The sequence below is a fragment of the Rhamphochromis sp. 'chilingali' genome (genome assembly GCF_963969265.1).
Source record: "Rhamphochromis sp. 'chilingali' genome assembly, chromosome: 3".
Lineage (NCBI taxonomy): Eukaryota > Metazoa > Chordata > Actinopteri > Cichliformes > Cichlidae > Rhamphochromis > Rhamphochromis sp. 'chilingali'.
This window is the reverse complement of record NC_137931.1, coordinates 38,272,531-38,296,621: the sequence shown is the minus strand read 5'-3', so window position 1 is coordinate 38,296,621 and position 24,091 is coordinate 38,272,531. Positions and strand designations below refer to the sequence as shown.

The 24,091-nt window shown below is 38.1% G+C and overlaps 2 protein-coding genes across 6 annotated transcripts in view; one reads left to right on the top strand and one right to left on the bottom strand.

Annotated features, from left to right (window-relative positions):
- Positions 1-222: 222 nt before the first annotated feature.
- On the bottom strand, positions 223-11,983 carry anapc4 (anaphase promoting complex subunit 4). The gene is made up of 27 exons (XM_080877217.1): positions 11,726-11,983; positions 10,217-10,332; positions 9,933-10,038; positions 9,730-9,862; positions 9,569-9,643; positions 9,454-9,480; positions 9,314-9,358; positions 9,140-9,224; positions 8,011-8,118; positions 7,682-7,917; positions 7,482-7,524; positions 4,946-5,022; positions 4,757-4,857; positions 4,624-4,675; positions 4,479-4,534; positions 4,297-4,343; positions 4,027-4,083; positions 3,891-3,947; positions 3,678-3,771; positions 3,452-3,549; positions 3,286-3,347; positions 3,164-3,202; positions 2,962-3,063; positions 2,805-2,882; positions 2,501-2,668; positions 1,401-1,524; positions 223-1,199 (listed from the first exon to the last, which is right to left on the bottom strand). The coding sequence occupies exons 2-27, from the start codon at positions 10,322-10,324 to the stop codon at positions 954-956; spliced, it is 2,424 nt and encodes an 807-aa protein (XP_080733343.1). The 5' UTR covers positions 10,325-10,332; positions 11,726-11,983; the 3' UTR covers positions 223-953.
- Positions 11,984-15,836: 3,853 nt separating this feature from the next.
- palld (palladin, cytoskeletal associated protein) overlaps positions 15,837-24,091 on the top strand; it is a 67,448-nt gene continuing 59,193 nt past the window's right edge. For 3 of the 5 annotated variants that reach the window (XM_080877958.1, XM_080877961.1, XM_080877957.1), the window contains exons 1-2: positions 15,837-16,025; positions 18,045-19,037. In XM_080877958.1, coding sequence (XP_080734084.1) covers positions 18,046-19,037 — 992 coding nt within the window. In that variant the 5' untranslated portion in view covers positions 15,837-16,025; position 18,045. The remainder of the gene's footprint in view (positions 16,026-18,044; positions 19,038-24,091) is intronic. The other 2 variants (XM_080877960.1, XM_080877959.1) reach the window with 1 other exon arrangement.

Genomic DNA, 24,091 nt, shown 5'->3' with positions numbered 1-24,091 from the left:
ACTGTGAAAGACCAACAGGCGGCGGAGAACACACGTCACCACGTTCCATATCGGGAGCGACCACGTAACCAACACCTATTTGCGCGTGCACATATAACTACACCGTTATAGATATGGATCGAAAATTTGGCTACAGAAACCACATTGTAACATATGAATGAACTCCTAAACGCAGGATTTTGAATGTTTATTTGTGATTTACTACATATTTACAACTAACCGCCTGGGTACAGTCTTACACATTTATAACTACTGGGATACAGAGTTCAAATATCTAATAATTCTGAAAAAAAAAATTAACTTGCTGATCAGATGTAGATCGCTTTGTAGGCCTGCTGCTTCTGTTACCCTCCAATTATGGAGTATCCTCATATTTTTTTAAGGACATGCTGCACACTATGCCAAGATAAATTTACATTTTATGCTCGTTAAACAGTCTTTTTTTTTTTTTTTTTTTGCCTTTTTCACAGTATCAGTTAATAAATGGGAACAGATTAAATGCTTGGACATTGGCTGCTTTTTCATTCAAAGAAAAAGGCCTTCAGAACTTTTGCTCAATTTGTAAATTACTAAAAATCAAAAAATTACAAGGTCTTACAAAGGATTGTTAAAGACTTTTGCATAGCAGTGTAAAATTAAATACTAGCCTTCATCTTCTGATAATCTGATGACAAAACTTTTAAAGTATTATTATTAAGGTATAATTGAGAACTTTATGTAAAAAAAGGATCCAAATATTTTTAAATAATGCTCGCTGTGGGTCCCTTCCTGTGGGACCCCATTAAAAAAAATACTAGTCAAGATAAAGCAAACATGAGAATGTAGCTTTATTTTTACATCTTCATTTATTTATTTATTTATTTTTTACAAATGCTGTGAAAAACTACAACAATAACAGCAAAATGTAAGTAACAAAAAAGAAAGCTGTAGATTAATTTATTGGAGATAGCTTCTCAGCTATCCAGGGCCTCTTCTGATTCCAGGTGCTCCTTAGATTTTTGAAAAACACCTTCTCCCTCTTCCTGCTCTCCAGCCCCACCTTCAGCCTCCAAATTCTCCTCCTCTCCTTGTCCCTGGCTGCTCATGGTAGCTTCCAGTCCTTCCTGATCAGCACTGGCATTTTGTGAGTCAGCTCCCTCCTCATCCTCATCTTCCACATCCATCTCAAAAACACGTATGTGCCTCAGATTGGTACTTACCTGTCGGGAAAGAAAAAGTAAATGTTTGGCCACAGTCCACAATATTCATTCACTGGAATTCCCCCACTGCCGGAGAAACATGAGAAGACTGAAAATGGCTTAAACGACATTAGACTGATCACTGAAAAACACAGCAGTGCAGATGACTCATGATATCGTGAAACAAAATCCACATAAACTAAATATAATGTGAATTCTTACCACACAGGCCACTTTGCGGATTCCATTAACAGCTACAAACTGGGCTTTCATGTTTTCCAGTTCACGCCACTGATTACCCAACACCAGGCCTTGGGACGGGATGGAACTGCTCTGTTGGTCCAGCCTGTAAATATATGCCAAGGTTAGATGTGCACTTTAAAGTTAAAGTTTTAGCTTTACAACATGTCATAAACCAACTACATTTACATTTAAGTACTTCCAAAAGATTTAATAAAATAGTACTTAATAATCTGTGAATATGCGAGTAGTTTATAAGTGATATAATATATGTATACACTTTTGAGGTTCAGCACCTTAAAATTGGTGGTTTAATTAGATAAACACAACAAACATGGTTGTGACTACCAGCAATGCTATGTCATTGGTTATGGTTTGAGAGCAATGTGATTATCAAGGTTATCAAACTATGAGCACTGGACAATTTTCGGGGCGTGGGGAGAATTTTTGTTTATGAGTCATTCATAGATTCGTGGCGTTACAGGTACGGCAACTTCGACAAGTGTCCTGACAAAAAAACAGCAGGAGCTGATCAGTGTCTCACATGCCTCAGCTCTGCTTTGTTGGTCAAGAAACTGGACCGCTTCACTATGTGTGTACTTGTTGGTAATTTTTAGAGCATTTTCATGGGTTATCTTAATAATATCGTGGCTTGTTATGTGCTATAGACCAAGAAGTTTGTTCAGTGCTTCAGTTTTGGTGTGCGAAAATATGTAATCTAAAAATTGATTTAATAAAAGTAAAACAATGGAAGGCTGTCCAGGCAATGTTCAAAAAGGAATGTTGGTACTACTTTTGTAGAGCAAACAGTAACAAAATTACAAATCCACTTATTCCTTACTTCAAATAAAAGTAGGGTGTTTTATATTTGAGGTGGGCCGTTCAAGTTCTAATTTGGGATGCAAGAAAAAGGTAATCAACCTACAGACTGCACCTGGATGGGACTCGCTGGTGTTCCTAGAGTGTTTGCGTTGATGATGTATGTGTCATGTACCTGTGTATCTGCATTTTTTTTTTAAATGTCAGAAAAAGATTTATAATTATTAAATGAAGATAAATCAAAAAAATTCGTAAACACAAACCTCAGGTTTGGCTCCCAGTTGAATTCTGTCTCGCAGCTTAAGCTGGAAGAAATTGGAATTTGAGCAAGGACACGCATGGCGTTGAGTTCTTCAGATCCTTGTAAGACCACAGTTAGCATTTCATCGTCATAAAAACGAGCATCCAGGTAGCTGTAAAAATAATGAGACCTGACAAAAAAAAAAAAAAAAAAAAAAAAACACACCTTAAAATCTTTTGGCCTTGCATAAACACCTTTCACATAAACACATTTCTTTGCGTTTATATCTGTTAATACAGTAAAGGAACAACATAAACGTGACTCACTGGTCTGCAGCATTTCCATCATCCCCACTGTCAAGGTGATGGGTGAGATTAATCGACATGACGCTGTTTGGGATAGGTCTGCAAAAATATAAAACAAATGAGGTTAGAAATGAAAAGCAAATATCTAAAAAGTACTTACTGAATTACAGAAATGTACCTGTTTGGGTCAGTTCCTCTGCGTAACAGGTAGAGTTTGTGGGGTGAAATCTCTGGCATGCAAAACACAACATAATGCATTTTGGCCTTTTTGTCATTCCACCTATAGGTTGACAAATGAATAACATTAATTAAAACCCCATCTTGCTTTTACAGATAAAAAAAAAACAAAAAAAACTGCATGATGTTTGTGTTTTACATACAAAGATGGAAGTTCAAAAAGCCGAGGAGTGTTTTCGGAGCTAAAAAAACAGGTAAATACAAATTTAGTCTCAGTGTATGGCTTATATTTAAAATACAACAGATTTTACACATAAGATTATACCTCTCTGGCACGTTGTACAAGGGCAAAAAGATGGCTTGTTTTACCGACTTTCCAATTACTTCCTACACACAAAGAAACAAAACAATTAAGAGGAGAGAGGACACAACATTGCCAGCCAGCCTTATATTTTGAATGACTGCAGAAATCTACAGTGCACAAAACTTACTGCGGGTTTCTGTAGACAATCCTCAATCACATTCTCCATCATCCTCTTGACAAAGTGCAAAGACTTTTGGGGATATGAAGGAAACAGCAAAGGGCTCCCTAAATAAACCAATGAAACATTTAATCAGGTAACTAACAGGTATTTTGAGTACAATCAACATTTAAGTAGTTTCACGCAAAACAAAGAATTTAACCCAACTCCGAAACGCACAAAGGTGATAATTCACCTTTCAGGTGTGTGCTGTCCTGTAAAAACTTCAACCACTGGTTCCCCTTTGTGTTGGGTGGAGACACAAGGTCCTCATCTTCGTCCTTCAGGTACTGTAAATGTTATTAGGAAAGACAAACCACTATGCGGTCAAGCAGGAGTTCCATTAAAAACAAACAAATAAACAAACAAAAAAAGACCAGCTAAAGATAAACAGTACAAAACCATTTACCTGTCCAACTCGTTCTACGTTGAAGTACTTCCCTTTACGACCGAAGAGTTCCTCATTCTGTTAAACCACATTAAATTAAAAAGTTAAAAAAGTCTTTAAACTTATTAGCATGTTTCTGATATTATGCTGAGCTCACCTCACTAAAATGCTCAGACAAGAAGTCAGCAACAAAGGCAATGTCCTTCTGAGTCATCTAAGGAGTTAAACAACATGTTTAGATAAATAATGGATGTTAAAATAATCCCATGAACACTTAAATCAAAATAACATTATTTCTAACATTATTTTCCTTATGTCAATTTGTGCAATTAATTTGCTGGGATGTAGATTACCATATATTGAACAGGAGGAATGGTTTGTTAACTGCTTCTAGTAAACATTTAATAAATAAAAAAATAAAGCTCACCTTATTGAGTTCTGGTGGCACATGCTCCTCACACATTCTGAGCATTGCTGTGGGAAAGCAAAAAGTGTGTGAGCATATAAACAGTAATTTCAAATCTATAAATAAGACCATACATGCACAATAATTATTTTAAATGTTTCAAGATCAACAATTCTTTTTTTTTTTTTTTTTTTATTTCTTACCTACATACAGCCAACGGAAAAAGGCCTTAAAGTTTTTCATACTCTTGTCAATCACCCTAAATGGCAAAAAAAGTTATTATACTTGAAAACAGAAGCACTAATTCTAAAAAACATGTGCATTACTCAATTACGGTCCTGAACTTACTGCAGAAGTTCATTTGCTTTCAGGGAAAAGGATCCAACTGCTGTGATAGCGCCTAAAATAAAATAAAATACACACATGTGACTACTGACATAAAAAACCTGTTTTAAATCATTGTGCATGTCCTGAAATGCACCTTCTATAGCTGCTGCATCCAAGCCGAGGGGCTCAAACTTTTGTTTCCACAGGGCCATTCCTTTCACCTCACTGAGGTGATATAACAGAGCCTCTGAGCCACTGCAGCCAGCAAAAGAGAGCGACAGATTTAAAATGACAACCAGTCAAAGGGTAGGGCAGCCATGATGAAAAGTAAAAGACAAAATACCTCTGCAGGTGGCTTATTACTAGCTTCTGGATGCTGGAATAGGAAGACTCAATGGACTGTCCAAGCTTCTTCAATCCCTGTAATAGAAATTAATTTTAAATAAAAAAAACCCATCATTTTCAACTTCTCACAAACTCGTATACCTTAATGCTTCTTAAGCCGTTTTTAGACATTGGAGACAAAACATTGCTGGCTTCATCAATATGTTAAGGTGACGGTATTCTGCCAACTGGACAAAAAGCCCCTTTTTACATAATTTACCTGAAGCCTTGATTTGGATAATTTCACAGCACTGAGAGAATGGCACACAGTACTCACACCTATCCTATGAGTTGTGAGAGTACTGAAAGTGACATCTAACCATGTCAGAGTTTCAGTAGTAGGTTATTATAAAAATTACAGATGTCACAGCCTATACAGATACACACTTAATTTGCTTATTAGACATGAGCTACAGCATGGCAGCTTATTATAGTGCTTAGAGTGTGACTCAGACAGTGATATACACAATGTTATTTGCTGTTACATCCCTTCTCCATGTTAGGAATGATTTGTTATTTATTTAAGCCATGGGAGTTGTGTCAGATAAGTAAAAGAATGCATGATTCTTTCACTTCTGAATAGACACTGCTGCTGTGTGACACTTCAGCTTTGTTATAAGCTCAGGAGAAAGACTTCTAGAAACAGCTGGATGCAAAAAACTAAAATAACACTAGAGTTTAATCTAAACTGTCTTTACCATAAATGTATGGCAAAGCTGAGTTTAGGTAGGTCTGTGTGTTAGGTTTATTTGTTTATTTATCTTTATTTAACCAGGAAGTAACATGGCACTGCTCATTGCAGGGGCCATGCACAATTGACATATTTAAAGTGCAACAGATAAACAAGATAGCATACAATACACAAATAACCCAGGCTTCTCAAGAAAAACAATATGTTCCCCGGGATGCTTGCACTCACACGCTTGTCATGGGCATGAATGTCATGGTAATTTAGGACTTTAATGATTTCTCTGAACTGTTCTTTTTCCAGGGTGGAGTAATTACACGGCATACATCTTTAACAACTTTAAAAAACAAGAATCAGCTTGCAATCCCTTAAGACACATGCTATGATACATTAAGATCTGATGGAAGCAAATATTACAATGATGGAAACAGATTGGTTAAATATGTGTAAAACAAGTGCCAGCACCTACAGATCTGCTCAGTGGAGACAATTTTTTTTTAATGGAGGATGAAATTTATTTTTCACTCCAAAAAGAAAATTTGTGCAAGACCAGATGAGAAAATCTGGTAACCCAGTAACACAAACAATAAGGACAAGGCTGGATAATACCAGTCGTTGGGGAGTGGCTGGCCATTGTAAAAGGATATTTCTGAAATGGAAAGATTCAACTTTAGAGATTTAACTCTTCTTGTCAGAATTGGTTCAGTTCGTTTTAAATTGGTTGGGTTCCTGGCAGGTCCACAGATTTTCCACAGGTCAGAGCTTGTGGAAGGCCATTTCAGAAGAAGCCTGCTTTATCCATTTCAAAACCAGTTCTGATGTGTATTTGGGGTCATTGTCCTACTGGACCACCCAACTTTGCCCAAGTTTCAACCATCTAGCTGTTGATTTTAGGTGAAGCTGAAGAATTGGAAGGTAGTGTTCCTGTTAAACGGGAGTTTTTCCTTACCACTGTCGCCAAGTGCTTACTCATAGGGGGGTTTTCCCTGTATTGTATACAGAGAAATATTAAGCGCCTCAAGAAGACTGCTGCTGTGATTTAGCACTATATAAATAAAATTTTATTTTATTTATACTGTACTGCCAAAAGTATTAATTCATCTGCCTTGACATGCATATGGCCATACCTACAGGGCATAACATGATATCGGCCCATCCTTTGCAGCTATAACAGTTTCATCTGTTATAGCTGAGAAGAGGTTAATAAACCTCAAGTTAAAATACATTATAGAATATTCAGCATCACTTATTAAGAGTTAAGTGAATATGCCTATGTGAGTCTGTATGTATTTTGACCCTGTGTGAAAACCTAAAATAAATTTTACACCCGATTTTTGTTTTTTTTTAAGTCATTAAAGACGTATGCTTTCCAATCATTCCTCACTGGAAAAAGAACAGTGCAAAGAAATCATTAAAAGTCAAAAATTACCATGACATTCATCCCCATCTATACTTCTGACCACAACTGAAAGTGTATTTAAGTTTGGCTCCTTCAACGTTTTCCATGTCCAAAGTCCACAGAGGGAAAATTATGGCAAAAAGCAACTGTTTGAAGGAGTGTTGGAGCTGAGACGGAGCAAGGTACAGAGGTAAACTGAAAGTTTACCCAGTATCACTTATGTATGCCAGAAATTTGTGTTGTTCAGACCATTTAATGTATATATAATGAGACACATTCACAGTTTTGTTACTAAAATGCTAAAAAAGTTACTAACTAATAGGAATAGAAACTAATATAGGAAAAGACACATTTATGTGCTGCCACATTAGCAGAAGAGTCCATGAAGAAAAGGGACTGTAGCCTCACCTTGACTGTCAGCTGGTTCATGAGAAGAGCCTGCAGTTCAGGGCTGCAAGTAAAAAAAGAGAGCAGTCTGGCATGATTTACCTCAAACTGCTGCAGAACAACACGCTGAGTTAGCAGCTCAAGATGTGTTGCTACCATCTACAGGACACTCTAGACATTGCAAATCCAAACAGCAGAAAAAAAACGTAATTCTGTCCCACCTGGACTGCCCCCACAGTAGAAGCTCCAGAAACTCATCTTGAACTTGAGTGCTTGTGTTCTTTTCCTGCACAAACTTAGTGAGTCGAAGATCCATCTGCATGAGGATGTCTTCCCACGCCTCACACATACAGGTAAGTGAGAGGTGCAGGTATTGCAGTAGGGTGGAGATGTGGGTGAACTTGCGTGCCATCCTGGTGACCTCAGGCAGGCAATCTGACAACAACCCTGTGTCCAGCTGGAAGAAGAAGACATCGGTTTAAGAGAAATTTAGGTAAAAGCAGAGAGGATGTCAGAAAATGGAAAAGCGAAGTCAAACAATCCGTCTCACCTGAACATAGCAGATCTCTGGGTTGTCGTCAGCAGATCTGACTTCTGTGATGACAGACAGAGACTTAAGATCACTGGACAGACTCAGGCTCCGGCACGTTCCCAAAACCTGCAGGGTGTTGTTACGGCAACAAAAGCAGCAAAAGTTTAATCAATATTATTTTTGTGCAATTTAGATAGTAATTTGTGGGATTTATTGTTTCACCATTTAAAGTGGACCATAGGGGATTCTTTCCCTCATTTTCTGTCACATAGCTACTGGTAATGGTAGATGCCCATACTAAATAAGGCCAAAGTTTTAAATAATAAGGTCAGCATGGTTTTAATAGTCCATTTCAGACAGTCTTCTTTTTATTTGTGGCTCTTTATGATGTCAAAGAGAGGCAATGTCTGAAATATGGTCACCCCAGACACAAAGCCCTGGTTCTGAGCTGTGAGCATAGTTCACACTGTCTGTTTATGAGTGTCCACTAATCAGTAGAAAGTTGGCTTAAAGGGAAGCGGTCCTAAAATAGTTTGCTTTTGACATGAAGTCTGACGTTAAATTGTTAATTCTGGTGGCTAATACCTGCCCAGTGAGGAAGACAGGGTTTACCTCTATCCATACCACTTTGGAGCTCTTGTGCTAATAATGTGGCAAAACCAATTTTCTGCATTGCATATAGGCTTAATAGTACATTTCTTTCTGTTTCGTTACATTTCTCACACAGCTGATGTTTACATTATATGAGCTGCTGGTGCTGCAATAACATACGCTTACATTTAGGGGGTGTAACAGTCCTTCAGATCTACAGTTTCTCTTCTGGATTTTCTTTGGCAAGGCAGAATATCAAAAGCAACTCACAGGCCTGCTCACTTTATCAGAACTGGATCATGAACAAAAAAATAAACTCCATCTGATGTACTTATAGCTTTTACCAGATTAGCATGCTTAGCACAGCTCTACATCTATATCATTTAGGGCTGTCACAATATCTGATTATTGCTGATATCATAACATTCTTATTAAACTCAAAATAAAAAGACATTTTGAAAAGCGTCCTTTGGTCTTCCTTCACTTGGAAGCCACTTAATGAAAATGTCATCAGTGTAAAGTAGATTTACAAGCAAACAAGCAAAAAAAGCCTTACCCCTTCCAGCGTGGCAATCCTGTACATGCCATAGGCATAAAGCTCCACAAAGCTTGCATTTCCTCCCAGAACAAGTATGTTCAGCCTGCATGGAAACAACATAAGGTGGTGAAATCATTTACAAAGCACAGTGCATTTGAGATACAACTGTTTGTTCATGTACTGATTATTTACCGGACTTCCCCCAGGAGTTTAAGTATCTCATCAGATTTTTCCTCACTGTGAAAGAGATAGAAAAATAGACTCAGCTGCTACAAGGAATGATCAAATCACACATTGGATAACAGCTTCATTTTATTAAAATGTTTTCCCACCTGAAGATCTTTGAAGTTGTACTATAGCTGGAAAAAAAAAGTTTGGACAAATATTAATAATTCATCCAAGGAGCTGTTTTCTTATAATTGCATGTGCCATTAATATTGCAGTTACCTCTTGGGGAGAGTTGGTAGTTTGGGAAGAAAGAGTTTGGATTCATCCTCAGAGTTGTAAAAAGAGCTGAGGGCACTGAAACACATCAAAACAATCACTCTCATTATTCTACACACCCTCCACACCATTGGCTTGGTTCCTGAGCCTCAATCGATGCATACCTGCTCTCCTCAATCACCTCCATCCAGTGCATGCAAGTTACAGGACTTTGCATAGGAAACACATGGAGGATCTCTGCTTTCTCAACATCACACAGGACTACCTGCTTAGTGTCTCCAAGACTGAATGCCAAAACTGAAGAGAGGATATATTCCATCAAACACATGACTAAAAAAAGCAAAAGATGCGCACAGTCACTCCTTACTTTTGCCATCTGGTCTCCAGGCAATCGCTGTGATCTCCTTGCCAGTATACTCACTGGGTGGTAGGGTCCATACACGCTGGAAACCAGCCAAGCGGTGAAGCAGCAACTATGGAAAAACATAAGCCAAGTATTTAAAGTATTAAAAAGCACACACGCACACACACACACACACACACACACACACACACACACACACACACACACACACACACACACACACACACACACACACACACACACACAGAATACTGAGCTGTGTTTCAGAATAATTGTTTTAATATTACCTCTCCAGTTGTGTTGGCCAGAGCAATCAGATCCCTCTTTGGAGACCATGCCATACACAGTACAGGGTTAGGAAGTTGCTTCTCTCCTACTTGCCGGAAGGCAGGCATTTTGTTGGCTGAAAAAATGTTAATAAAAATACTTGAAAAACACACTTTTTGTTAAGCGTTTCGTGAACGTTTTCTCTGTACAGTTTTGCTTTTATTTGTGTCAAAGCCAAAAAAATCAGCTGAGCTTTTGTTGAAGAATGACACTACTGTGCTTAAGTCAAACTCTTTATTGGACAGCAGAAACAAATAGTATGTTCATTACCTCCCTTGAAAAAATATAAATTTTTCACTGTGATACTGATCAACAATATTATTACAATTCACAAATCAGACACTACTATCAATCAGTTATTTGCAAAAAGTATATTAACCTAATTAATTAACAGCTTCAATTTTTTTAGCTACTTAATTGTATTATTAGTGTTGTTGAAGGAAAAACTAAAGTCAGGTATCTTAGTTTATTTAAAAAATTAAATAAAACATATAGCCTGCAGATAACATACTCATTGTAACTGTCCAAAGAAAAAGTTTCTGCAGTGAACCAAAGTTTTTGTACAGGTATTTCGGGGAGAAGACAGTTAGGGGTCTTTGAGAAAAGGTAGCAGGGGAGATTAGCCTCTTCACACCACTAGCTTTTAACTTTTGGTGGCCCCCTTTTCTCCCTTGAAAACAAGATGAATCCACAAGTTTGATTTGGCAGATTTTGCACCAGATGTAACGCTCTCACTTACCAGGGAGCTTTAAAATAAGGTAAATGTGGTAACCACTACATAACACTCACGCCACTTTCAGTTGAATACTGAACTGGCCCTTGTACTGGGGTGTCATATCAAAGTACCTTGAGGCAACTGCTGTTGTGATTTGGCACTATATGATTAAAACTGAATTGAATTTAAAATTGAATGTCTTTATGATTCAAAAAAACTGAAACTAAATCTAAAAATACTTTGAACTTTTTAAAGGAAAAAAAAAGTAAAGCAGAGTATTTTGAAAAACTGCAGTAATTTCTGACATAACTGCAATTTTTTACCCACTGCAACGGCATCCAGTGGGTCACTACTGTTCCTTGGGAGTTATGCTTAACACCCAGGCCAAAGAGGGCAAGTGGAGCCAAACCATGCCCGTAAAATGATCTCATACGCCAAAAAAGATCCCCTTAAACACAGTGTCAAAAGATTCAGAACTTTTCTTTAAGTTGTCACAAATCTGTATCTGTGGACCTCTAATATGATTATGGAGATCGTATTAAACACCACTGTTATAGTGCAGTGATTAAGATAAACAGATTCACTGACTGATACGGACTGATTCTTTATAGTTTTCTGACAGGTTCCTGAACCTCATGAGGTTACTTCTTATGATCTCTGTTAAAAAACAGCCAGGCATTAAAAAATAAAAATAAATAAAATATCTAAACCTAATCCACAACCTAAATCTAAACTAAACTGAAGCTTAACTTACCGTTTAAAGCTGACAGATGAGATCTTTCTGTTCCACTGATATTATGCTAGCGGTTTTGCTAGCAAGCTAATGCAGAAAGAAGGCCATGGATAATATTTTTTATGATTTAGGACATTACAAGCGGAGAAATATGATAACCATAATACGCCACAGTGAGTTCCAAATTGTCTTGCGCCGCCGAAATTTTAATTTTAATACGGCTTCGCGATGTTTTTACAACTACGCGGACGCCGCCATTTTTTTTCTTTTAACCAATCATTGCGGAGCGACGGCGGAAAGCAAGGGACAAATTTACTAAGAGAGAAACGCAATTTAATGAAACTTGAAATGACAACTGGAAAAGTGCAGATGGCACAAAGTTGTACTTCTCATTTATCTCCTCTGATGATTTAAAATGTTTGTACAAACTAATGAGCTGCATCGATTACATTGAATGCTGGATTTATCAAATGTTTTTAGAACAAACACAAATACGTGTTGTTTGTCCAAAAAGTCAAAAACAAAAACTTTCTTCTTATTTGTCATCAGTTTTTCTGAAACACAGTGAGCAAGTCAGGAACCTTGGCATAATTTTGGACAATGATCTCAGTTTTGACAATCACATCAATAAGGTTACCTTAACTAAAATATATATCTAAGGTTAGAAAATTCCCATCACAAGCTGAGTCTGAGAAATTGGTCCATGTGTTCACATCAGGTAGGTTAGATTATTGCAATGCAATTTTTTTTTTTTACCTCTCAGGTCATTAGATTTAGACTTTTTAACTGTTCTTAGAATCAGATCTAAGTATGCTAAAGGTAGGTCCAGTTATTGTGGCCCTATTCTTTGGAACAAGCTACCCGCTGATTTGAGACCAATTTGTATGCACATTCAAAAACACAGTAAAAACCTTTCTATTCACACAGTCCTACAATTTATAAGTTTGTTTGTTTTTTTACATTTTTCTTTTACATTTTGTTTTGTTCTGCTTTGCTGTTTTCACTGCCTTAGGGCACTTTAAACCTACATAGTTATTAATATTTTTTCATTTTCTATTTTAAGCATGTCGACTTTTCATGTAATGAAATGTGCTATATATAATTGTCATTGTCATTGTTATATGCAACACATGGCTCTTTCTGTATTGTTATAAAACAACTAAAAAAAAGCAGAGACTTGTAAATTTTATGTCTGTATTGTTTAATGATTGAATTTAATGAGTCTAAAAACAACTGAAGACTGAAGCAAACAGTTTTAGCACTTAAAAAAGCAGACAGATGTGCAAAGCCATTTTAAATTGACACTGAAGAGTTTTAGCCATTCTTAATCTTCAGGAATCCATTGCAAAGAAACTGTTTTGTGTTGTGCACATTCACTTATGCACGTTTTAACATGTCTGTTTTTGTGCAGCAGTAGAACCAGTAGAAACACTTCAGCTGTAATAAATAACTCAGGTGCTTTTGACCTCCTGGGTGTATACCTGGTTTACTTATGGGAAACATTTTCATTATTTTGTGTCAAAAGAACAACCTTTTAATTCTCTGTTGCATTAATCTTTTGGATTCATGTGTGTAGTAGTTCTGGTTTCCTTTCACATGTTTGAGTTTTGGCTCCTGATTTTTTTAATATCCTTTCTTTTATTCCTAGTGTCTCATGTACTTCCTTGTCTTTGTTTCCATCTGTTTTGTCGTAGTCTTAGTTTTCTTCCCTACCTTTTTTCTGACATTTTCTGTTTTCTTTGATTGTCTGCCTTGACCTCATTCGTTTTACATGTGTTGAGTGAGTCCTGTATTGTCTTGTCAGTTTGTCTGTCCCTGTTTGGCCCTGTGTGCTTTCAAACTCCTTGTGTGTTCCTGGATTGCTGTTTTGTATTAGACAAGTACTTTTGTAAGTTGTTTTTAGCTGTTAGAAGCCCTTTAAGAATTAATCTTACCCCAGTGGCTTAATGTTATACAAAATTAGACATTACATAATTATACATAGATGTGTTGATATTTCTAAGCATTAGCAAATGATGTCTATGTCTGACCATTTACCTATAACCAAAACACTGTAAATATAATTTATGATGGAAGACCTTTTGCACACATGGTAGCCTATAAAGGATTCCTGGAAATGTTCCATGGCTATTCTTACATACAGTAGACCACAAACTGTAATGCATAGAAGTCATTGCTAAATAATGTGGTTATTTTTAAATGATACCTTACAAAGTTATTGCTAAGTGGGGTAGGATGACAAGCAAGTTGAATGTAAGATTACTCATTAGCTGGTGTGTCTGTGCGTGCAGACTAGATAGTTATTACAGAAGAAATTCCTTCCAGACTTATCGCCTACTCTTGACTGTAATCAGTGGATTGATGAAGAACCAGAATAGCTCTGAGAGCACAAAATGTGATAGTGGCCCATAAATAGATCAAGTGAGGCTGCATGGTCCTTCACTGTCTGCGTCTTTCTACCCCACTGTACTGGCCTTTCCGTTTTTGTCTCTCTAAAGGCACAGTTGACACATATATACCTTTTAGGGCTAATTATGGATCTCCATATATCTATACTCTACACTCACATACACAGTAAGAGTGGGTTTGTGTATGAGATAAATAGAGCCTTGAGTTTTTGAGAAAAGCACTATACAAATGCCCGTGTTCATTCCCAAGTGTACTGGCTAATATCTGTGGAGCTGATTACTGTTAATAAAGTCCTTTGAATGTACTGATAACATCCAAAGCAGGTGGTGAATGAACCAGGATACAAATAGTGTATTTCCTATACATAATTGAATACATTTTTAAAAGGTGCCTTTGTGTACCATTACAGTAAAGCACAAAATGATCACTAGTCGCTATAACTGCAATTTTACTATTACTACCCATATGTACATATGTACATATATTTATATTTATAGATACATATATATTTAGTCATCTTTTCTCTTTTACCACGTCTCTCTAATATTTTGCTCTTTACTATTTTTCTATTTATTTTTTTATTTTATTTTATTATATTTTCTTCTACTGTACCATGCTGCTGAGTGACTGCTGCTCATCAAACACATTTCATTGTAATGTTGACCCTGTGCTAACTTGCATATGACAAATAAAACTGAAAACTGAAACATATACATGGGCGCAGGTTAACAGTGTGCTACAGGACCTTGCAAGGTTGCAAGCAGATACTAGGTGAAGTTAATTGTGTTTTTGAAGTAATTATTAGTGCCAGTGGTTTGGCTAGGTGCAAACACGCAATTAGATGCACCCCACAAACACCACACAGTGTTTTTCTTTTGTTTAATCAAATAAGGAGTAAGAATGTTGCTGCTCTTTATTTCATATTGTTTATTTTTCTGACGCAGGTAGTTGGTCGCAATTGTTTCCTGTTTTATATTTCTGTGCATCCTGCTTTTGAACAATATGTATATATATCAAAAGCAACAACATCTGCTTATATGTTGTTTACCTCCACCCTGTAGCATTTGACACAGTATCTTGTGTCAAATGTACGGTGGCATTACCGTAGAGGCTATCAGCCCTGTGACAAGCAGTTGCCATCTTTCTCTGATGCCCTTAAAATGTAAGGAATTAAATTATGAATTTTGGAGCAATCACTTGCATTTAGACCTTTACTGCTATGTCTACAGTACTGACCTTGACTAAACTGAAGCTGAACCCTGAGCTTGACCCAAGTGTTGGTCCCAGGACCATTGTAGGATGCCATGCCTCTAGGCAAACCAGCTAGCGGAGGGTCTGGGGTCAGTGGGTCAGCTCAGTTGGGCATAGAGGCAACACTAACAAGTCACTTTAGTGTCAGATGGCTCTACTAGATAGAGAATGACATACTCTGCAGGATGCATATTATTTATCTTGACTACACAGATTAGTTGGTGTTGTAAACCTACTGGTAAGGGCTTATAGGAGTACACTGCAGGTGTGCAATCTGAAGTATTATAACAGCATGGCTTTACAGTTTTTAATTAACAAATACTGGTTCAGTATAAAAATGTCACCGCCGCCTCCTGTTCCCCTGGACTACCTCAACACTATCTCTTCGTGCCAGTATTCTGGCTGTGAAACCTGAGCCAGGGGCCAAATATAGCCCCACACAGTGAGCAGTTAGGGACCGGGACAGATGGGACAGCAGGCCACTGCAGAGGCAGTACGCTATTGGACCCTGAACCCGAGAGATCCTGCTGCCTGCCTGACTAATAAGGCTGCTCTTCTGGAAAGAGAAGCTTCTTTTTCGACTCATTCTTACTTAAACAAGACAAACCTGGACCCACAAAACCAGGAGAGAGCAAACAGAGGACGAACAGAACACCCGAAGGTATGCTTTCTTCTGTTTTCGGTGCTTTATGTTTATGTTTCTTTATTATTTATCAAGTGTGTGACTGAAATCATTTAATCTGACAGTGACAGTAACAGTACAGCTGTTTTTAAATATAGTCTCTCAGTCAGATTCAAGCATCATGTATACAGTATCCCCTCTGACATGTTTTTAAGAGCATTTTGATTCCCTCTCACTCTGAAGAATTTGTGCTGTTATTTATACCATTGTGAGATTGTAAAATAATGTAAAACATGAACTGTAGAAAAGATAAGGAGGTAGCAGTAACTTGGGCAGCAATGGCAGTTATTAACATTTGTCAGCCAAACCCAGTGTTTATTCATATTTAATTATCACTGCGCTGCTGCTGCTGCTGTTGCCTTTGGGACACTGTCCAGGTTTAGTCCTTTGCCATAAGTGTATTTTGTGCAAGTGCAGCTATACCTGTGTGTGTTTAAAGGTAGCAACCTCTCCCCCGTGCTTGGGGTGTGTGGGGTTGCAGTGTTGCTGTGAAACATAGCCCAGGGGATTAAAAATAACAACAGCTGGTCTTCAGGACGCCATGAGGCCCTGAGTGTTACACAGCGTCTTATATGTAACTACATCAACAGTTTTACAATATGCATACATACATCTAGGTTTGATGTCGCCATAGAGATCAGAGCTGAAGCAACACTCCTCTTTTAAACTACATGTGAAAGTGATCCATTGTCCATTCACATGAATAGACGCCAGTAAGCTCCAGTTTTGACTAGAGCAAACTCACATATAAAGAAGCATCATATGAAAAAAATCACGTATTCTGGCACAATATGGAGAAGTTGGAGTAGACTGGCGACAAATAGACTGTATTTACAGTAATTTGTATGCATTTTACCTTCTTACAAGCATAATAGGAAGTTAAAGTTACAAAGGCTATCACATGGTCTCATGTGATAGCCTTTGTTTTTCTTTTTCTATTCCAAAAATCATCATAATATGGGATGGGGTGAGGGTCAGTGGATAAAAATGCTCTACAATTCTGTTTAACTGACATTCTAGCAAATTAGATTTTTAACATCAATACCTTCATTAATCCATTCATAGTTTTAGCATATGATGGCAATATGGTAGTGGCATGTGTAGAAATGTCACCTCACAGTAAGAAGGATGATGGTTTGAACTTAATGGAACTTTGCGACCTTTCATTGTGGAGTTTGCATATCATACCTGCACCATATTTTTTAGGTGGAGGGTAATTGGTGGTTCTAAATTGGTCATAGACGTGGATATGAATGAGCTCTCGATTTTACGAATTTGTCAACTCTCACCTCATGACAGCTGGGATAGGCTCCAATATTCCCACAACCCTTGGATAAGCAGGAAATGCATTTATGTTATTGATCGCTCTTTGGCATACCATCATTGGACTGATGCTACTGTTACTTAAACTCCCAAACAATGTTTACATCAATGTCGAAAGAATCAGTGTATCCACAAAAATTATTTTTAAATTCACCTTTTCGTTTAGAAGGGCAGACATTTTTCTGGTTTATGAGCTCTTGGTGTTCATAAAAAGAGTATTCATATTAGTATTTATATCTATTATATGAACAAGTTTTAAAACAAATATAAAAGGTATTTCAGCCCTAACAGATGTAAGACAATCGCAGTCTCTGTGGAGGGGCAAAGGAACATGTGTGAGGAAAGTATAACACAGAACAGGGGCCCAGGATAAAATGTCCTGACAGGAGCGGGGTGAGTGAAAAATGTCAGTCATGCTCACTATGACTTCAGTAAAGGCCTTTGCTAATACCCACCAACTGTGTCCAAACAACACCAGCTTGACTCATGCTGCCTGCTATGTCTGCGTGAGCAAATGATACAGCATAGTAAAGTCTATTTTCTAAGCTGTCTTCTCTTCTGTGAGCTTATCATTTCCTTTTTCTTTTTTTTTTTTTTACAGATGATTACAAACTGCACTGTCTGCTGTGTAAACATGTATAAATGGCTGGTTATGACATTTGCTGTGTATTTCAGGATGCAGGACGGGAGTTGGAATCAGCCACTCCCCATCTCACTGCTGCTAAAGGACCCGCCACCAGGCGCGACTTTGGAGGGTGATGGGGGCGTATTTTCTGAGGCATCCTCTGATGGGGAACTCTACTTGGACTCAGTGACAGAACTGGATTCTGGAGATGGAGACTTTCCGGATCTTACCGCCTTCTTAAGTGCTGAAGAGATTAATCGTAGCCTGGACCTGGCCCGGGAGGCCTTTAATGATACATGCGAATCTGAAGATCCAGGTCCCTCTAATCCAACAGAAGTGGAGCAGGCTCTCCAATCTGTCCCCTCCCTTTCTGTGCCCTCACAAACTAGTGAAAACCTCACTTCAAGCCCAAACCTGCAGCATCAGACCAAATTCCCCAACTCAAATGATAATGCAGCAGTTAATGTTTCCTCCAGCCAGAATGCCCCCCTCAGTAAGCCTGTACATGTGTCCAGTGAGGCTCCATCCTGTGTTGAGAAGGCTGTACGTCACAAACCGATCCAACCAGTATATAAGCAGGATAAACCCAGGCTGGTTCATGAAAGCCTGGAGCTGAATGATCGAGTGGCTTCAGCCACGGAGTTCTGCAGCAGAGCTGCCACATTTATCGAGGAGCTCTCATCAATCTTTAAAGGTCCTGCTCATTCAGAGGCAAGGATGGAGGAGGATTCCTCCTCTCCTGATAGTGGTTATCTGACTCCAAGAAGCCAGCGGCCGGTCCCTCAGGGATCAGCCTCTGGTCCTTCTTTATCTCCTGGGCAACAAGAGGAAGCACAGTACAGCCAATCAGACACGGGCACTCAGCCTGGTGTCCCAGCAGGAGTGGCAGCTTCTTCAAGGTACCAAAATTCTGAAGCTCCAACAGTATACGGACCCCTGTCACCTCCTCGCTTTCTTCAGAAGCTGAAGAGTCAGGAGGTGGCAGAAGGGAGGCCCATTCGTCTGGAGTGCAGAGTCAGAGGAAATCCCCTGCCATTGGTCAGGTAGGTTTGGATGTCAGCCGGATTTTATTGTGCAGGTTGCATATGAAGGGTACCTGCTATTTTGTATATAATTATTGTATTTGGTTCCCTAATTTTATGGAGATTTTTAATTCATAGATTTTCAAGTTTAGTGCCATGAAAAAAAAGATCCACTTGTGTCTATTAGACTAAGATTTATTAAGCCAGCTCTCTTTTTAAAAGTAGATTTTAGTTGTATTGACTACCCATTAACTGAATAAGGACTGAGGCACTTCTGAATAAGGACAAGGATTCAAAAGAACTGTCTTCTTTTTTAGTTGCTTGCGGTTGACAATAATTTGTATTTTAAGTCTATTCCTTTAAAGTTGGCTGGTGAGACTAAAGAAACTAGAAGTTGTCCTTAGCTGTAGAAAACCCAGCAGAATTAAAGCTGGTTTGTTTTTCTGGATATTTTATAACCTCAAGTTGTTACCTTGTAAAAACTGTTGTATGAAGTCTGTGTACTGCCTTGGTACTTATGTGGTCACTTACACAAACATGATGTTTTCTTGGTTTAATTTGCTGTACTATATAATTATATAGCAAACTGACTGATCCTGGATTTTTGGGGCTGATGCCAAAACAATTAACGGGATTAAAAAATTCTTATCTCAGTATATCTTCTAATATTCTCAAAACTAATCCCCCCCCCTTCCCCCAACCTGCGCTTTAGCTTAGCTGTGTTGCTACTCTGCTGCAGTTGCTGCAGAGTGTAAAGAAACAGATTCCTATTATCTCTATTTCATTATCTTAAATGTAGAAATCTCAGAGAACAAGAACTCAAAATGAAACAAACCACTGAATCAGTAGCACCAAGTATAACAAACATGCCCTTTGTAATTTGGTTAAAATAACCCTTTAAGGATAGTTTGACCCTAAGATGTTAAATCAGTATGTCTCAAGAATGCACTGACCTCTATATAACTGTCGTCTAAATCACAGTGTCAGTGATGCTCAACAGACCAACTGTCAGGATCCAGCCTCACTGGCCTGGCTGTTACTGATAAGGTGAGCGAGGGGTGCGAGTTGCCGATGTGTTGACAAGCAGGGGGGACTTCCACTCTGTGTAAGCACATTTGTCCTTTGGTACCTGTGCCAGATGAAGCAGAGACGCTGCTAATTTACGCCTGGATGAACTGTTATTGCTCTTGAGACGGCACCACTGGCCCCTGGTTACCAGTTCATCAGAAAACTAAAAATACACTCCTCTCTTGTTTCTGGATAAGTCATTCTCACATCTCAGTCCACACATTTGCTGTTTACTACAGAGACATACCTGAAGTAATTAAAGTTTCAGTCTGTTTGAAACATCAACATCCTTCTAATTCTTTAGCTTTTTCTTTTCTCACATTTGAACTAATAAACTTACATTTTTAGAACAGTTTCTTCAAGATTATTTTAACCTACTGGATAGAAACATTTTTTACTTCACAAAGTGCTTCTTTTAATCATTCTATTGCTTATATTAAGCTATCAAAGGTTACATGAAGCTTGAAAATCTGGATGTCTTGTGCATTACTGTACGTCAACTTCAGCTTCACTTAATGACAAAAAATTTAAGCAGGGTTGTCAGACTTATATTTGATCATTATTGGGTCAAATGGGCAAAAACATTGTCCGTATTTAATGAATCATCCATTTACGAAACAAATAGTTAAGAAAAATAAGTATTTCAACAGTGCCTGTTTTCCCACATTCAGATGTTCTCATTATATGTAGCATTAAAATGTATGGATCAGACTGGATCTACAAAAGGATGAAAAGGTGTTATGATCTAAAGTGGAATGAAATATCAATAATATTCTACTTCTTTATTATCCAAACAACTTGGCGTCTAGAAATACCATCCATCTGCAACAGGAATACCATCATATTTGATACAGCATGAGTCATTCGCCAATCATATTTTGTAAATATGATGGCTTTAGTTTTTTTGTAAAGCCATCCAGTAGGCCAGTTGTGGCCCCTGGGCTACACGCTTGACATCCCTGATCCTAAAGAGCCAATTGTGGTTCCGCTTAAGTTATTTCCAGCCTTATCTTTCCTTATCTGTATCTTAAAAAATTTATTAACAGTTTGAAACAAGCTGTTTTATCCTGTCGTCCTTTAAGTCATCTTTCTTCTAATTGACTGCATCTCATAAACAGATGGTTGAATATGTGCCTGAGTTGACCAAATTATGGATATCCCCTCTGACATCATACAAATCAGAGAGTAGAAAAAAACTGTAATAAATATACACTGACCTTATTATTTCAAACTCTTTTCCATGTTTGATATGAGCATCCTGTATTATAACAGCATATTTATTATACCAAATAAGTGAACACATAACAGGTCAACTTAAAGGGATTTTTGAGTATGGAATTTCATTTGAGGTGTTTGTGTAACAAGAAGCTATAAAGCCCCATGCTCAAGATATGAATCTCCCCAGTAGGATATGGGGGGCCTCCTCTGCGGCTGTATAAATAGTCATGAGCCAGGCACTGGAATGCAGGCAATGCAATGACTAGGCATTTTCAGTCACCAGACTCTACATCTCCTAACACCTTTTTGGGAAATATGAAGGTAGTGTGTAGGGAAACAGGAGAGTCCAGACACACCGGCGGTAGCTCCATTATATAACAAATACTACAAACAGAGAAGAGTGGAAAACAACAGACTTATTTCACTCTTACCTTTCCACTGTAACATTACAGAAAGATTATGATATTTGTGCCATAGAAAACAAACTGAGTTGTTGTTGTGACGTAATAAGTTGGAAAATTCTGCAGGTGAGTGCAGATCCTAGCAGCAGGTTTTCTTACTGATTTTTTGCTCTTGAAGTGAGAAGCAGTCAGTATAATCGATGCACAAGGGCTATCACTTCCTGTGTTGGATACTGAATGTGAACACTAGATGGCAGCAAGTTGTTTACCATTCAAAACAGACATGCATCTTCATCTGTAAGTGTGAAAGATATTTAAGCAGCTGCTTAAAAGGTGAAACTGCAAAGACAAAGATTTTTGTGCTGCAAGTCTAGTTATATGTGATGAACATATGGAACTATATGGCCTCTAAAGACTGTTGCTCGTCTGAGTTAAAGAGTAAAAAGGAAAAGTTTTTTCATGAAACCTATGATTTTTTTTAATGTATTGCAAGGCATTTCTTTGATGTTTGGTTACTGTTGCATAGTTGCACAGGTTTAAAAAAAAAGATTCCTGAAAGGTTGAATTCAAATGCCTCGTTTCTACTTAGTGTTCATTTCCCACAGGCAGCGCCTTTGATGCAATTGCCAATTCGAGCAGGTGATGCACCTCTTCACCTCCGCGTTCTCTCAGGCTAATGAGTTGGTGCTGGATGTGCTGATGCCAGCATTTTGGAAGGCATTCCTGGTTTCTGGGCGCGGTCTTTTGTGGTCAACCACAATTCGTCTCGGTCAGAGAATCTTACGGTGCTGAGTGCCTGGTATTCTTCAGCATGCCCTCAGTCTCCTCACTCACAGTGTTTTATGTAATGCCCAGCTTTTAATGATGCATTTCTAGTATTTGTGTGCATGTTAGTTACATCCATGCGAACCTGCACATTTTTTCAGTGTGAGGTCATTTTGGCTTCTTCAAGTCTCTGTTTTGGGGGGGTTTAGATTGGCTCTTGGCATGAAGAATTAGGCAATGTATTCAGTCTGTCCAAGCCCCCTGTGTGTTATTAAAGAGAGCATTTCAACACTAAATTGATAGTGTGAGGTCTCATTGTGTGAAACATCCAACACGCCGCAGGTGGCTGCTAACTGATGTCTCGCTATTTCAGTGTACTATAAAAGTGACAGAGAAAATCCATCTCCCATTGTGTCGTGCCTTGTTGTTCTTTCATGTCATTACTCTAACTGCATGCTGTGCAAACAAGGCACTTCAAAACTTCACTTGGAGCTGAATGAGGAGAGATGTGAGGGTAGAGACCAGCCTTGGCGTCTTGGTTTCAGCCAAATACACAAAACCGCAGGGGAAACTTTTGGAAGCTGAGAGGCTGTGGAAGAATTTGGCTAAGACATCTACACTAGGCAGCATCAAGAAGACACTCCAACGTCAAGAAGAGGCAAAACTTTATTGAATGATGGTGGAATTTGTTGTCAAGGCATAAAAGGCCAAATACTCACAAAAGCATCTATGAAAGTTGACCTACTATGTGTCGCTTTATTTTCAGTCATATATAATTGTGATTCAGTCAATCTTTGTGATAGTCGCTTTTTAAATAGTCATGTTTCAGTGAAGTTCAGGAACCAAACCGCTTGATAAAAAAAAATGTATATTCTCCCACAGCCAAAATTGACAAACACAAGGTGTTGCCTGCTTTCTACTTCCTGTTACCTTTTCACATTAAAAAATATTCTGCAAAGTATTTTTCATTGTAGTTATTTTTCTTTTTATTAATGGTGGTTTGTTTGCACTGTCAGGTTATATGTGAGCTGTGTTAAAATATATCCTCAATATATTTTGGTTACTTAAATTTGCAAACTCTGTAACCGTAGAAGTAGAAGTACAAAAAGTTACTTTATTATTTAACTCTGGCATTATTAATCTCTCTTCCACAGTTTGTCTTTTGTCCCCCTCACCCCCAGGTATTTAAATTTAGCATTTGTGACAAAACGGGACAATGACTGCACTATTACATGTTAAGAAAAAGGTGGTCATCATCATTTGTCATTATTAAAGTGAGTCTGGTTTGTTTTTAGCTAAACTTCTGGATTTGGCTGTTGTTTTTTCCATTTGACACTGAATTTCTTACACTTTCTGGCAGACATACATGAAAGATTCAAGCTGGGATACCAGCTACTTGTTGTAGAAGTAGTTATCATACCAGCAAACAGCAACAGTAGCCCTTCCTCCCATGTTTTGTGGAACAGACTTGGCAATGAGGTCATAGCAGGTGACCCACTGCTGACTCATGACGTAGTCCCACTGTAATGCTGACTGTTTGGCCTGTTTCTGGAAAGCCATAACTTTAAATTCTCCCTCATGGACTCATTTGATCTCTGCAGGAGGAGTGGAAAGGGAAAAGCA

Excerpts from the sequence above, each read along its gene's own strand:
- anapc4 (XM_080877217.1), bottom strand. The coding sequence starts at position 10,324 with ATGCCTGCCTTCCGGCAAGTAGGAGAGAAGCAACTTCCTAACCCTGTA. Across the intron at positions 7,918-8,010 it reads CAGAGATCTGCTATGTTCAG|CTGGACACAGGGTTGTTGTC; the intron begins GTGAGACGGATT and ends TTCTTCTTCCAG. Across the intron at positions 4,676-4,756 it reads GGATGCAGCAGCTATAGAAG|GCGCTATCACAGCAGTTGGA; the intron begins GTGCATTTCAGG and ends ATTTTATTTTAG.